General features: G+C 27.5%; 1 protein-coding gene across 6 annotated transcripts in view; it reads right to left on the bottom strand.

Moving 5' to 3' along the window:
* Nucleotides 1-7,455: 7,455 nt before the first annotated feature.
* Nucleotides 7,456-17,419, bottom strand: part of LOC122851904 (protein 5NUC-like) — a 36,042-nt gene continuing 26,078 nt past the window's right edge. Inside the window, exons 6-9 of one of the 6 annotated variants that reach the window (XM_044151405.1) lie at nucleotides 11,193-11,360; nucleotides 10,888-11,100; nucleotides 10,039-10,239; nucleotides 8,727-8,921 (exon numbers count right to left, since the gene is read on the bottom strand). In XM_044151405.1, the coding sequence (XP_044007340.1) occupies nucleotides 8,901-8,921; nucleotides 10,039-10,239; nucleotides 10,888-11,100; nucleotides 11,193-11,360 (603 nt within the window). In that variant the 3' untranslated portion in view covers nucleotides 8,727-8,900. Of the gene's footprint in view, nucleotides 11,101-11,192; nucleotides 11,361-17,419 lie in introns of all 6 variants that reach the window. The other 5 variants (XM_044151404.1, XR_006373753.1, XM_044151406.1 and 2 more) reach the window with 5 other exon arrangements.

The raw sequence follows: 17,419 nt of genomic DNA, 5'->3' as shown, positions 1-17,419 counted from the left end.
TTTTAAGTCAGTTGTCTGTGACGTCAGCAGTCCGTACTATTATCATTGTGAATCCGTTAAATATCTCACTTGTTTTATTATTGTTATTATTATTGAGATACAAACTTTTAATTATCTGTAAAAATTAGCTTACGTTTTGCTCTCCATAAAGAAATAAAAAATACGTGAAAATATTGATTTTTAGAGGCACCATGCAATTATTAAGGTTGTTAGTAAATATTAGAGTTTCTACGCGATTTTTTTTTGATTAGGCTTATTTTGCAAATGAAATAATTATCTATGTTGACAATTTATTTCAATTTATTTGCCTTGGCTTTTTTAAGATAACGAATGTCAGAGTTGACAACTTTTATACTCGAGAATAGGGTGAAAAATTTTTTTTTTTTTTAAACAGCATATACAAGATTCGTTGTCTACTCGAAAGCTTATTTTCTTCTATCGAATTGTAGATAAGAAAAAAACGAATATGATTTGAAAAAATAAAGTATGTTTGCCACGGATTTTAAAAGTTATTCATGTTTTAAAAAAAAAATTTTTGTTTTCTCGCAGCGGATGAACACAGCCAATTTTAAGGGGGAAGCGCAACAAAATTTTGGGTACCCGGGCATGAAATTTAGCGTTACGATATGCGGGCGCCTCAAACTACAAATATTGATTCGACTATGAACTTTTACAAACAACCTTAATAAAAAATGTTTAATTAACGATAGCATGGTGCCTCTAAAAGTCAATATTTTTGAGTAATTTTTTTTTTATATTATAGAGCAGAACATGGGTCAATTTTTACTGATATGAGCGAACTTTTCACTTCAATGATGATTAAAAAAAAATTTTTTTATAAATATTTATAAATTGTTTGAATAGAATGTTATTGATCATTTATTATCGATTAAAAATTCATGAATGTAGAGGTAATTTAATAATAATATTGACAATAAAAAAAAATAATATATATATGGGGCATTCTTAGTCAAATCACAAGGTCATCTGCCTGACCCCCTACGATATTAATAATATGAGCTATTTTTGGTTGATTTTAGGCTGAAATTAAGCCTCTAATTTTTTTAGATTTTTTCATTAATTTTCCTAGACTCCATCATCTTGAATATCACTATTTTTGCAATATCTCAAAAAGGACCATTTTTTTTTTTCTGAATTTTTTTTCACAGAATCAGGTACACAATACACGCATTTTAAGCACAGCAAAAATCTGGGTCCAGAAACATAAATATTTTTTATTTATTTTTGAAATTTTTTTTTTTCAGCAAAAAAATTTTTTTTTTCCAAAATGAATATAAGTTTATAATATATAAGTTTTTGATTTCAAAAAAATAAAAAAAAACTAGATTTTCCCTTGGTAAATTTTCTGTTTCGGCATTTTTAGAAACTTTTTTTGCTGAAAATAAAAATTTTAAAAATAAAAAAAAAACATTTATATTTCTGGACCCAGATTTTTGCTGTGCTTAAAATGAGTGTATTGTGTACCTGATTCTGTGAAAAAAAATTCAGAAAAAAAAAAATGGTCCTTATTGAGAAATTGCAAAAATAGTGATATTCAAGATGATGGAGTCTAGAAAAATTAATGAAAAATCTAAAAATTAGAGGCTTAACTTCAGCCTAAAATCAACCATAAAATAGCTCATATTATTAAATCGTAGGGGTCAGGCAGATGATGATTTGACAAAATGCCCCATATATATATTAGACATGTAAAAATTCTCTCTCCACTAAAATCTTAGTACTTAACAAGACAAACCATCTACTATTTTCAATTTTTTTTTTTTTTCAGAATGAATATTTTCCATTTAAAATACATGTAAGCAGAATGTTCATTTTATACTTTTGTTTATAACTTTATCAATTTTTGAGCTAGAGACTTGGTAATACGACCATTCGAAAGCTCAAAAAAAAAGCTTTGAAATACATATTGAAAAAAAAAATTTTGATCAACTGTTTCGTGGCTAGAGAACTTTATAAACGTTTATTTCTAAAAAAACGATAATTTATTTATTCGAAGACCTCTGAGCATTCATATAAAATTAAAAATTCGGCATATAAAATATAGTGTCTGAAGCTTTTTGATTAAGCTTTTTAAATAATCATCTTGAATTGAAATTTATTGATTATTATAAAAGTTATGATTTTTTGAAACACTGAAAAAAAAACAATGTTATTTGTGCAATTTTTTTATAAACGAATGAATGCTGTTTTCGGTTAGGTGTTTCAAAAAATCATAACTTTCGAAATAATCAATATATTTCAATTCAAGATGATTATTTAAAAAGCTTAATTAAAAAGCTTTAGACACTATCTTATATGCCGAATTTTTAATTTTATGAGCCCAGAGGTCTTCGAATAAATAAATTATCGTTTGTTTAGTAAACGTTTACGTAGTTTTCTAGCCGCGAAACAGATGATTAAAATTTTTCAATATGTATTAACTTTAAGCTTTCGAATGGTCGTATTTCCAGTCTCTAGCAAAATTGATAAAGTTATGAACAAAAGTATAAAATAAACACTGCTTACATGTATTTTAAATGGAAAATATTCAAAGTCGATGAGCGACTTAAAAAAAAAAAAAATATTGTAGATAATTTGTCTTGTTGAATACTAAGAAAGGAAAAAAAAATTTTGAAACGGTCTAATATATATATATAATATATATATATATTTTGGTATTAACAATTAAATTAGGAAAAGAATAAGGGTTAACCAATGGAAATGACCAAACAATAAATGATATAAATCGAAAAACAAACCATCAGCTCATCACTTAGTTTTTTTTTAAACAATCATTTAAAAAAAAAAATTTTTTTTCTCCGAGTCCGAGTAATTGCAGGGGGAATAAAGAACCAGAAAATGGCACAAAATATTGACTGATCTACATAAAAAAATTGTCATCGATTTTTACTGTTAAAGTTAAAAATTATTGAATAAAAGAATTTAAAAATCATCAACTTTCTAAATAATTGTTTAAAAAAAAATTTATGATTTATTTAATTTCATAATTTAAAATTCAACAGAGGCAGGAATCGTATGTGAAGTAACTCTAGCTAATATTGAAGCTGAAGAAGTAGAAAACATTATATCTAATAGTGTAAATCAATTAATTTTTTTCAAAAAATGGGTTTCTCATTTTCAAAATGTAAGTTAAATTCTTTTTTTCACAATTGTACTCTATTACATATTAATTACATAAATGAAATGAAATTTCAGAAAATAAATCTGGACAATAATGTGACGCTAGCAGATAACAATTTAAGCGTTCACATTCCACCAACAAGTTCAACAGGGATAAAAGCAAAATTTTTCTCTCTAACAACCAAGCCTAAATTAGTTGATATTCTGAATGACTGGTTAGAAACAAGAGCAATATTGATGAAAACAAAGGAAAAAAATTCATTTTATGAACAACATGCTGGAATGATTACTGACCGTATCGTTGGATATCTTATCAGCAAATTTGGACATGAGTAAGTACACTTTTTTTTTTTTTTTTTTCAATTAAAAAATAATTTTTTGAGAAATTAAATAATAAAATTATGTAAAAAAATAATTTCAGGAATTGGGACTACTTACACTACGAGGTAATAGCAGAAAATCTTGCAGCCATTCTAAATACAACAACAAAAATGTTTTATATCGAAAGAAGAGGCAGAATTTATCAGAAATTCAAGAATTATTTTTATAAACGTTCAGTGATTCAAGGTACCACAAAAAAAAGACGTTCGCAATCTGTTGTCGATCTCAATACTATCAAAAAGCCCAGGTTTGAAAATGTTAAGGTCTTTGGATGATTTCTCAATTATTTCAAGTATCCATGTTAAGAAAATCAAAAGCTTTAATTGAAAAAATGTATATTTATTTGACAGATGAACAAGTTTAATTAAGCATATCATGGCTTGAAAAAAAATACAAAGGCGGAGATACTGAAGAGATTATATCCAAATGGAAATCCTCGTTCAGATGGAGAATGGAATTTATGAAAATAAATCCATGGAAAACCGTAGATTTCATCAATAAAGAGTGGCCAAACCAAAACATGGACCACAATTAATTATGCTAGATTTTGATGTCTGATAATCTTCAGGTAAAAGGCAATATTGAAGACAATTGGGAAAATTTTTTCGACTACATTCATCGAAACATCAAATGTAAAAACGCCAAGTGTAAAACTGTGCTTGGCTATTGCGACCTTTATACAACAACTGAAGGTGGTAAAATGATGGCTCAACTAAGTAATTTGGCTTATTTGTATCCATTAAAAGGGAACATTAAAGTCCAGAGTGGATCAAACAAGGAGGGAATCAATATTTCAAAAACCATTGGAAGTATTGTGGAACACGCAAAGGTATGCTTAATGGTTGATGCTTAAAATAATATATCTTATACTTTTAATTACAAAAATTTGATAATTATAATTTTTATATTTCAGACTGCAGCAGATATTCAGAAAATAATTCAAGAAAAAATTTCTCTTGCTGGCCGAGATTCAGTTCAACCATATATTATTGCTGTGAACGGCATAGATATAAATAAAAGCACTGCATATGTTGTAGTTATTGATAAACATTTATTTTCAATAAAATCTGGAAAAGAAGCTATTGATTTTTGTTTTAAAATGTTTCATGTTTTTCATGCAAAGTATCCAGTTGCTTCTAGACATTTGTGACGCATGATCGAAATCGGCGTTTATAAATTCAAAAATGAGCCATTTGATTGTCTCGCTCATTTAGAAGCAACGTTTGAGAAACTCGAGAAACGATTTTCATCATGATTTAAGTTAGCAACTATGAATTTATATAGCATGGTGACAATATTTTTTGACATATGTATATTAAATGTTTATGAATATTATATTGCTAATAAATAATATTAACTGATATTTTATTGGCTCATCATTCAAGATATTGATTCTGCACATCCATTTTCCCTTCCCCAACGAAAAAAAAAATAATAAAAAAAAATCTTTTATCGGGATTTGAACCCGGGCCTTTTTTGGTTGTGAAGCAATCACTTTACTTAAATTATTTTATAGTCATATTCTTATGTGAGTTTTTATAGGGGTTTGTCATAAGAATTCTGGCTCCGTGGTAAAGTACTCACTTTATAACCAGAGAGGCCCGGGTTCAAACCACGTAGAAATATTTTTTTTTGATTTTTTCAGCTGAAGTCATCCTCCAGACAAAAAAAAAACCAAAGATAGATGATGATTATTATAAGGAAATGAAAGCTGTGAAATTTCAAGAATGGTTTACACAGCAATTACTGTCAAACTTTTTAACAAAATTTTTATTTTTTTTATTTTTATTTAAGTTTACAAAATTGTAAAATTTTTTTTTATTAATTTACAAATGTGTCAGCTATAATTTCAAATTCAAACTCTGCGCATGCACACACACACACACACACACACACACACACAGTAATCACATCTATATGCGTTTTATTGATTCGCGCGACGCCAAAGTATTGATTTTCTTAAGGTTCACACAAAACACAAGGGAAGCGCTGGAGTATATAGGTTGAGCCTTGCAACAAGTGTTTTTATACAACAAACTTTTTTAAATTTTTACAAGTTTTCAGAAAACACTTGTTGCATGGATGTATATATGTAATAATTTTAAAACAGTTTATCCGTGAAGTTTATTTTTTATTAAACAATAATTTTTTTTACCTCGTGAGAATGATTTCATTTTCGTTTTAAAAATAGAATTTTTTTTTTTTTAATTCAGTCAAAAATATAGTATTCTTTTTATTTAAATTATATATTTGTGTATACAAAAAAATATAATTAATCAAGAAAAAAATACAATCAATTTCAAGTATGAAAAGCTACTAAGTTCAAGCTGAAACGTCAACGAATTAAGAACTTGATTACAACAAAAAAATATTCCACACGTCGAAGGTTCTAATGAAACACAACTACTTCGATTGTGTGGATTATTGAAAGAAAATCAATAAAAAAAATTCATCATAGATGAATACGTTACGGAAAATACAATGCACACAATATTAAGACTACCACCATATCACTATAAGTATAATGCGATAGAAATGGCTTGGGGTATTGCCAAAAGTTATTTCGACAAGCACATCGGTTTTATTCATACTTATAGTGATAAAATAGTCAAGGATTTGTGGCAACAATCATTAAACCAAGTGACACCGACTGTATGGAGTGATATGTGCATCAAAGTTGAGCGAAAAATTACTCGACATTACAATCGGTATGTCTTTGGTTCAAGTAAAGAGCAGAGAAAAAGTGGAGCTGGCATCTTTGAAGAAGCATCCACTTCATCATCTAAAGAGGGTCTGTCATCTGGAAGTGACAGTAAAAGTGACTCAAATAAAAATGTAGAAGAAAAAATAGGAAATGATAATATCCAAGAAATGATGGATGAAATAAGCACCGTTTTTGATAAAGTATGAAATAAAACTGTAGGATAATAATTTTTTTATATATTTAATAGCTTGGAATGAAGTATATTGATGAACATGTTGATAACACAGCTCAATCAAGTGCGCTCTCAAGTTTTGAAAATGATGAAGTGGTGAGTATGAATATATTTATTAAATAATAATATTATTTAGATTTTTTCTTGTCACTTATGGATAGTAAAAAATATTTATTAATTACTATGTTTGTTTTTAAATTTATTTTATTATTATTTATATTTTTCAATACATCTATGTAGCCATGTGTACATAATTATAAAAATAATTTGTGTTATTCAGATGCAGGTGGATATTTCACTTGATAATTCACCACTATGTATCAGTATAAAAGATAACCAATCACTACAGAAACTCCCTCTTACACCGGTTTGTAGTTATTTCAAAATTTATTAGTTGTACATACATAATTGAAAATTTTCTTAACTTTATTTAACAAACAGGTTTGGTTGGAAATGCATGGAGAACAGCAAGGAAAACTTAGTAGTAATGAAGATTTATCAGTGGCTGACCTGGCAACTTTGAGACTAACGAGATGGCTGAATGATAAAGTAATAAATTTTAATAATTAAAACAAATAATACTGTATAATTTTGATTAATATCTCGTCTGTCTCTAATTTTTATTTGAACCATTTCCCACAGATTACAAATACATATTTTGGATTGATAATGGAAACAGATCCATTATTAATTTATTCGACAAATTCATTTTTTTATCAAAAGCTGCAGAGTTGTCAGTATGAAGAAATAAGAAGATGGACCAAAAATGTATTATATTTATATCATATTTTCAATTTGTATAACTTTATTCACTGTTTTACAAAAAAAATTTATTTTTTTGGGTCAATATTTTTTCTAAAAAATACATGCTGATTCCAATACATTTACGTGACCACTAGGCAGTTTGTGTTGTAAATTTTGAGAAAAAGAGTGTATCATATTATGATAGTCAAGGTCGTGAAAACCAAGGAATTCTGAATGTGAATATCTTCGTTTTTTTTTTTTTTAATTTAAATGTTACTAAAAAAAAATTAAAATATAAAAAAATGATTTTTGAAAACAGTTATGACTCGAAAAAAAAAATATTCATTCAAGTATATAGTATTTATTTTAAAAAATTAATGAATATAATTATCCATTTGCGCTTACACATCACAAACTATTTAATACTATATTCATTTATACAATTAAAATGTCCCTGGTAGAAATAAACTCCCTGGTTTTTCTCCGAATTCAACTTGCGTATATATATTATTTGAGTCTTCAAATAATTGTCACGACAAATAAACCGAAATAATGAGAATCGTTGTCAATTGTTGGAATTTGTTAGATAATAACTATATAATTCGAATAAAAAAAAAAACTCAATAATTATTTCTTCTAACTTGCCACTACGGAAGCCCGGTCCGGCTTAATAATCCCTGCACCATGTATAATATAAAATATACAGGAAGCGAGGTAAGGAGCAGTAACTTTAAGGCAGGTTTACAAAATATTAATATTTCCATGTAAGCACAAAATATAACGTATAGTTATTGTTTATATGTATTAAATGTCAGTACATTTCTCATATTATTTTTTAAAATAGACAAAATTAATTGATTGAATAGATAGAAATGAATAAACTCAAATCTAGAGGTCACAGGAGCTTCAATATCAACAGAATTAAGTAAGATGTACAATATAAAATAATACTCAATGTTTATATTATAAATAAATAATGACTTGCTGATATTTTATTTACTTATTTTATGTTTTTTTTTCTCTTCAGAACAATCACGATAAAACCTTAGATATTTTTGCTAATTGATAATTATAAAAGGAGAAACTGGTAATATATTATTTCTAGTTAAACAAATAGTAATTGAATAATGTTTCTACATTAATAAAAAAACCCTATTATGAAAACAATTTTTGTTTGATTTATTACAGTGTATGTTGTGGAGTTGGTATTTGGCTGATGATGCATAGTTTTATATAATTGGAGAAGTTAATTTAGTCGTTGCAACAACTCATTTCAAAATTCAGCATTTACAGTTGTTACTTTGTTGATAAGTTCATAGATATTAACTGGTTACATTATTGCATTGATAAAGAATCACATGCCAATTTCAGATGATCCTCTTGCATTATTTGAGAAAATTCATGACAAGCCATAGACAAGACTTGGACCGTATTTTATTGGAATGTCTGTTGATTTTTTTTTTTTTTTAACTGATTGTAAAGTTATGTCAAAGGTACTAAATAAAATTAATCAACGAATATATAATTCTTGATAAGTATATTTTTTTTTTCTGTGAATGTTATAGCTACAGTTTTCATTGGTTGGTTATTTTTTATAAGTTGTTTATTGAGCTTATTATATAGTCTTTATGAAGCTGAACTTCCACCAATAACTGCTGCATCATTGAGTCACAGTGCACTTGCTTGGATTGTCATCGCTTATAGTACTGGTATATAATACTGGTTTAAGATATAAAAAAAAATTTAATATAGTTATTATCGTTTTAATCAACAAGAGTAGTCAATAACATTTTGCCAGCTCCAATTTTATATCCATTTAGCAGAGTAACATACTGTGCTTATCTTGTACATAGGGATGTGCGATACTTTTAAAAGTATTCGGTACCGATATATCGGATATTTTTTTTTCAAATATCGGTTATCCGGTATATCGGGTTGAAAAATACTCGTTATATCGAATGTCGAGTACTTTTAAAATAAAAAAAAAGGACCAATGTTTAATGAGTTTTTTATCTTAACTATTATTTTATTTAATTATATCAGTATTGATATTATTCAATACTGGTCCTGTTATTGTATTCAAATTTAAATTGTTTCACATAAAATTTTTTTATCAACATAATTAGTAATAATTAAGATTAATAATAATATTATATATTAACATGAATATATATGTATATATGTATTTTTAATAAATACAAAACAATATCTAATATTGGATAAATTTATTAAATATTTTGAATTAATAATAATTTTTATCATTTCAATTTATATAATTGTTTATAAAATAATATTTCTCAGTAAGTAATATAGGTAATATATATTTTAAAATTGCTGAAATCCCCAATCTGTAGTCTCCGGTACTTTTTGACCGATATCTGGTAAAAAATATCGGTTACTCGGTATATCGGATCAAAAAATATCGAGTAAAAGTATCCGATATATCGCCGAGTATCGCACATCCTTACTTGTATATCTACTTAGTCATCCAAATTTAATTTACATTCAATGTCTTTCAATATCAACTGATTGAACAAATGGTAACTGGAATTTTTGAATGTGTTGTTGACATTGTCTCAGAATGATAGAACCCAATAAAAAAAATAACACATGTAAATTTTATTTATATGTAACAATTAAATATTGTCAAATAAAAAAATTATTAAATTTTTTTATAATACATTTTTTTTCATAATGACAATAATAAATCATTGATTATATAAAATTTAATTATCAAAATAGAGTTTTATTTTGATGTATGACTTGATTGTAAATGTATTTTTTAAATTTTTCTAGATCAATAGTTTTTGAATAATTATCATAATAATTCACATACCTTTTGGTAATAAAATAAAGAGCAGCGGATTTGTGTAGTTGGATAAAAACGCCTTATAACATTGATAACCATATCACTCAGTTCACTGGTGATAATGTCAACATTTTTTATGTCCGGTGCATGATCTATTGAATACGACATTATTTTTTTGAGAAAATTATGAGAGTCCCATTTGTAGATTATGAATATGACCGAAAAACTCTGAAATAATACATCAATGATTTTAATATATTAATTCTCCATGCATGAACGTACGCCCTTTGTTATTTATTATAAAAATTTAAAATTTGGATTGACATCCTCGTAATAGTAATAAAGTTGAAGTAAAAGCAAAAATTTAATAAAAAGATTAAAAATATGACTTGAAAATGTCGTTCAATACTCCGACACTGTTATATATATATATATATATGCATATGTATATCGTAACAAAATATAGTATTTATTATATTATATAATTATTGATTTACTTTATTTTATCATTCATTCTTAATATTATTATACTATATTATACTATGTATAGACCTTTATATTTACTCTGAGTCTTAGGAATAAATGGGAATAGGTATTTGGAAACTCTTGTAGAAACGATATACTAGTTGACATTAAAATAATAAAAAAATTAAAAATTTGATATTTTTTCGCACATATTGTTATATTACTTCAAGCCATTCGATAAAACATCAAGGGCATTAAAAAAAGAGGAAAAAGAATAGTACGTCGAAATATTTTCGACCCACTGTTGATACTATCGGAATGATTTACTTTCCTTTCTCTGGATGGTATTACAAAGTTGATCCTCCAACCAACTTCTGGGTGTATCGGACTATGCATTTTCAAATACTCAACTAGAACTGCGTCTGTAGTAATGCCTTCTGAACTCCATTTGAGATTTACTAGCATTTTATAACCATCTCCGCCATTTCTCAAAAAATGACCTGTAAGCACACTGTACATTGAGTTGTTTTTCAATTTTTTATAGCTTGGAACTCTGCATTTTGAACAACGGACGAAAACAGAAATAACTCTTGACCCACCAGGCTTCGATAGATCATAGGTTACCTAATATCGAATAGGCGAGAATCCAATCATTCTTTATCTTTTATTAGATGTTTAATTATAGGTTTTTTTTAAAAAAACAAAGCATATGTTACCTGAATTCCCGAATACTGCAAAAACGCTCCATTAAGATTGCTTGTATCTCCTTCATCAAGTGTGTATACACTCCATTCAAGTACTTCCAAAAGCACCTCCCCCAATATTTCTAATTTAACTACACTTGTATTGAATGGCAGTGCAGCAAGAACATCACTCATCATAATCTAGTATAGAAAAAAAAAGTCTAGTGTCTCGTTTATGATGCACGAAAAGGTTACTTTTTCTTATTCTAAATAATTCATAATTGTGTTCGTTCATACAATGTGTCATCAAATGAAATAAAGTTTCGGTGGATTATGTCATTTTTCGGCATAGTTTGCCATGACCCAAGTAATATGACATAAAAATTTGACGGAATATGTCATACTATGTCATAACATGACAAAATTTCGCGAATTTCAGTAAGTTTTCCAAATTTTTTATACTCTCGATTTTATTTTCACAGCATACAACTATTTCCAAACGAATACTTAAGAAGTTAGTTATTTAAATGTTTTTTTTATATATTTGTCATTATTAAGGTCTTATGTGAGATCCCAGGTAGGACGATTTTGGGTTCAAAGAGGCACCCTTGTAACCATAGTTTAAGAAAAAAATAAGCGTCCTCTAATGTCTAAAATTTTTATACTTAACTGGCACGTCATTAGTAGCATGAGTGTGGGCGGCTTTTATTTACACACACTAATACTATTTCAGAAGATTTTAATTGGGGAATATTCGAATTCAGTGCCGTGGCCCCCGCGGTGAGGGACATGATTTATCGTCCATACTGGCCTCCATGACCATCCGTTGTCATTTTTATTTTTCGACTAGTTTCGTCTAGTTTTGCAAAGTTCAAAATAATGGACTTGGAAAAAATTTCTTTCCTTCAGGTGTTAAATATTTTAACAAACTTCACACATCTTTTAATTTTTCTTTGGTGATACCAACTGGTTGAGCAAGTGATGCATCTGATAAATGTTTAAAAGTAATTTTTCTATCATAAATATTGTATGTTTTTTGTATTGAATTTGCATCACAACTATGATAAACATCCACTTGTCAACTTGCAAAATATTTTATCATATTTGCACTTCTTACATGAATTTATTGTTTACAAGGTATTATTGTTTCAAAGGCTCTGACAATCTGTTGGAAATTGAACCTAATGACACACACACACACACAGATACAAACCATTGCCTTGGTGACATCACATACACACACATATAAATTTATACACACATAAAGTACGTACACTTTCTGATGACACCTCAAGCGAGGATGTAACACATTCCACCTGTAATTAATATACTTTTACTCTTTAATTGAATATCAATAATATGTTGTTGTGACATTATTGCACCAATATTCCTAAGCATAATCACAATAGGTTATGGGCCCAGGACACAATCCAAATGGATTAGTAAAATTGGAGTAATAAAATTGCTTAATAAAAGAGAGTAAAACGTGGTATCGTGGAAAGTTCCAGAAGCGTCACATTGAAAAAAAAAATTAATAGAATATTTAAATAGTGAATAATTGAAAATAACAATTGAATACAAAAATGGGTTCAAACAGTACATCAAGAACTGAATTACTAAATAAAAAAAATTTTGATACTTGGGAAATGCAAGTTAAAGCAATGTTGGTTAAAAATAATTTGTGGGGTTATGTGTGTGGTGAACAAAAAGAACCTGAATTAGATGCAATATCAGAAACAACAAGAACAATCTCAGAAAAATCAATTAAAATATGGAAAGAAAATGATAGAAAAGCAAAGTCAAAATTGATAATATTAATACTGATAATAATATTTAAATATAAATATTATTAGTTAATAATAATTATTAGTATTTATATTTCGAATATTATTATTATAAATTTTATTATTTATATCGTCACATTAATGGAAGAAGGGCGTAAGTGCTATTTTTAGGAATTTTTTTTTTCTAAAAGAAAAAGGGCGTGAGTGCGACTTTATGAATTTTCGGGCTTTGCATATAATTTTAAGGCTTACAGAAAAAAAAAAGTGCGTATGTTCAGAGACTTGCGACTTTTTTCCATTCTCAAAATCATTTTCAATAAAAGATGAAAATTTGTAATCATTTATATGTTTTTCTTATTGGTAATAAATTATGAATAATTATCAGTAAACAATCAATAACTTAAAAAATCCTGCAATTAAATAAATTTCGAATAAAATTGTAAATACGCCCTTCATCTTTTATCAAAAATTGTTTTGATAACGGAAAAAAGGCGTAAATCCTTGGACATACGCCCTTCATCCTTTATCAAAGGTTGTTACGCCCATTTTCCCTTTTTTTTAAGTATTAAAATTAGATGAAAAACTTGAAAATTTATAAATTTGCACTTACGCCCTTTTTCCTTTAAAATTGACGTTTTTGGCACTAACGCCCTTCATCCTTTAATGCGACGATATGATTGATACCATCGATATCATTACTAATTTTATATTGATATTATTGTTAATCATAATATTATTGGAGTTATTATTAATTATAACAATATTATTCATATATAACCATAGTATAAATAAAATAATAGCTCAAAAAATATCATCGATAATAATAATATCAATATAATATTAGTAATAATAACAATAATATTATCGATTTATAATAATTTCAGTGATATTAATAATATGAATAATAATATTGACAATAACATGCATATATAAATATTGATGATTATTAGTATTAATATTTAAAATATTATTATTATAGATATTATTATTAATATCAATACTATTGTGAATAATTGATAATATTATCAAAATTATTGTCGTTATAATTATCATCATTTATATATATTTATAATATGAATAATAATAATAATAATAACAATAACAATGATTCTTTGAACCCGCGAGATAACTATTGTTTAATACGTTTAAATGAATTTTTAAAAAAAATCAATTATTCAAGTATTAAACTCAGTTGAACCGTTCAATAATATATAAATCATAACAAAAAAAAAACCGAGTTTTTTTTACAAAAAGAAGCGTCAAGTATTCGAAATCTTTAGCTGTTTTTTTTTTTTGTACAAAAAGATGTGGTACCAAAAAAGTCAAGAATTAAATATATTTTAAATGCATATATGTAATTCAGTCTTGACTCTCGACAAAATTTTAAACTTGACCCCACCTGGTTCAACATATACCTATATAAATATGATATTTAAAATGTGAAAAAAAGGTAGGGTCAAGTTTAAAATTTTGTCGAGAGTCAAGACTGAATTACATATATGCATTTAAAATATATTTAATTCTTGACTTTTTTGGTACCACATCTTTTTGTACAAAAAAAAAAAAAACAGCTAAAGATTTCGAATACTTGACGCTTCTTTTTGTAGAAAAAACTCGGTTTTTTTTTTTGTTATGATATCACATCTTTTTGTAAAGTTTTAGTTACAATAGATTTTTTTTTTATACGTTGACGAATTAATTTATTATATTTATTCTAAAATAATAAAACATCGATTGAATTTTTCTTTTTAAATATCTCAGATTTTTCTTTTGAAACAATTGTTTTATTATATTAATATGAAAATACTTGCAAGTGGTAACACAGCTTATTAAATATTAACCGTATTATTTTCACCCAACAATATATGGCGCGCGCAACATCGATGCGATGTTGAATACTAATGTAATAAAGGTTTTTTCACACCATCTACTGTTACCTTGCTGAATTTTATTTTATAAAGTTGTCAATATTGATCTGGACGTTGAAATCTTAGCTCTTAATTTTTTTGAAGTTGTAAGATTGCTCTGGAGTTTTGAAGATATTTTAGCAAAAACGCAAACTTCTTAAATTTGATGTTATATGTTTAAATAAAAGTATAAGTCTAAAAATTTCGATTTTTTTTTTATTAAAAAGCTTGATATCGGATTATGGGATCAATACAGAACAGAATGTTTTTATCTTACCGAACTTTTTTATCTCATATTAAAATAAAAGCGTACAGATTTGGGAGGGTAAGGGGTTTGCTCTATGTCGCTTATATATAGGCACGGTAGTTATTCTCGTTTCCCCACTTTTTTAAATTGGAAGATGAAAAAGTTGTTAAACGTCTGTTATCTCCAGGTTGTTTTATGGCTTGTATTGATCTAAAAGATGCTTATTATTCAGTACCAGTATACAATACATATAGAAAATATTTGAGGTTCAATTTTCAAGGTAAATTATATGAGTTCTGTTCTTTACCATTTGGTCTTTGTACAGCACCTTATGTCTGGGCAAAAATAATGAAACCTGTTATTTCACTTTTACGTAGTCTAGGATATACTTCAGTAATATATCTAGATGATATTCTGTTAATTGAAAAAACAGAAATCAAATGTCAAGAAAGCGTTGATGTCACTTGTAATTTATTGAAACAATTAGGTTTTTTAATTAACATGAAAAAGAGACTCACATGGTACCATCTAATAGATGCAAATTTCTTGGTAATATTTTTGATACAATAAAAATGGTAGTAGCTTCCACAGGAAAAGCAAGTAAAACTAAAGAATAAAATAAATAAATTTAAATTATTAAAAAATTGTAAAATAAGGGAATTTGCTTCATTTGTTGGTACTCTGGGCTCGTGTTGTATAACGTTAAAATACAGTAGAGTCTATTTACGAGACTTCGAACGAGCACGATATCTAGCTCTAGAACAAAATGGTGATAACTATGAAGCAACAATGAGTATAACAAAAAATCTACAAGATGATTTCAGCTGGTAGTATATTAATATAGATAAAGCTAAAAATAAAATCAGCCAATTCAAACCAGTCATAGAAATTTTTTCAGATGCTTCATTGTCTGGTTGGGGGGGGGGGCTATTATCAACAAGACAGAATAAATGGCCATTGGACTGAACAAGAACAAAGCAATCATATAAATTATCTTGAGATAATGGCAGCCTGGTTAAGCCTTAAATGTTTTGCTCAAGATTTAACGAATTGTGATATTTTGTTAAGAATTGATAATACTACTGCTATTGCTTATATAAATAAAAAAGGTGGTGTACGATACTTGAAACTAGCAAAATTAGCAAAAAAATTATGGCAGTGGTGTGAGAAAAGAAACATATGGGTATATGCAAGTTATATTGCTTCTAAAGATAATAAAGAAGCTGATGTTGAGTCTAGAAGGCTAGAACCTGAAACAGAATATGCATTATCAACATCAGCTTTTGAAACAATAACCTTGAATTTTGGTACACCAGATATTGATTTATTTGCTACAAGAACAAATAACAAGTGTCAAAAATATATATCTTTGAAGAAAGATCCTGGTTGTTTGACCATTGATGCCTATACAATTAGTTGGAATAAGTATTTTTTCTATGCTTTCCCTTCTTTTTCAATAATTTTAAGAACTATTGAAAAGATAAGAGTTGAAAAATGTAGAGGGATTATGATAGTTCCCAATTGGCCAGCCCAGGCTTGGTATCCAGTTTACATGTCAATGCTTGATCAACCTCCTATATATTTTTTACCAAATGTTAATCTTTTAACTTCTTTGAACAGGCAACCTCATCTTCTCTAGAAAAAGATTACCCTGGTTGCAGGAGTTATCTCAGGGAGGCATTCCAATTAAGACTCATACCATCAGAGCCAGCAGACATCATGGTTTCTTCACTTACTGAATCATCAATTAAACAATACGATTGTTGTTTAAAAAAATGGTGGACTGATCAGCAAATGGATCCTTTTAAGATTCAGGTACCAAATGTTCTTCATTTTCTAAATAATCAATACAACTTTGGTGCATCATATGGCAGTTTGAACAGCTATCGTTCAGCCTTGGCATTGATACAAGGTGATGGACTCGGTGATGATTCATCAATCAGAAGATTCTTTAAAGGTGTTAGCAAATTACGACCATCCAGAGCCAAGTATGATTGTACTTGGGATCCAAAAATAGTACTTGATCATCTGAGTACACTAACACGAAATGAAGAGCTTTCACTTCATGAATTATCGAAAAAATTGTCAACCTTACTGGCTCTGGTGACGGGTCATAGAATGCAGACACTCTCGTTGATTGATATCAGAAATATTTCTGAGGTTGGTGAAAATTTAGAAATAAAAATTTCGAACAACATAAAAACATCAGGCCCAAAAAAAACCAGCCAATTTTAATCATACCATTTTACAAAGAGGATATTAGCATATGTCCTGCTTCTGCTATTAAATGTTATTTAAAAAGAACAAAAGAAGTTAGAAATG

The sequence above is a fragment of the Aphidius gifuensis genome, linkage group LG3 (genome assembly GCF_014905175.1).
Source record: "Aphidius gifuensis isolate YNYX2018 linkage group LG3, ASM1490517v1, whole genome shotgun sequence".
Taxonomy (NCBI): domain Eukaryota; kingdom Metazoa; phylum Arthropoda; class Insecta; order Hymenoptera; family Braconidae; genus Aphidius; species Aphidius gifuensis.
The sequence above is the reverse complement of the archived record's forward strand: the minus strand, read 5'-3'. Positions and strand labels throughout refer to the sequence as shown.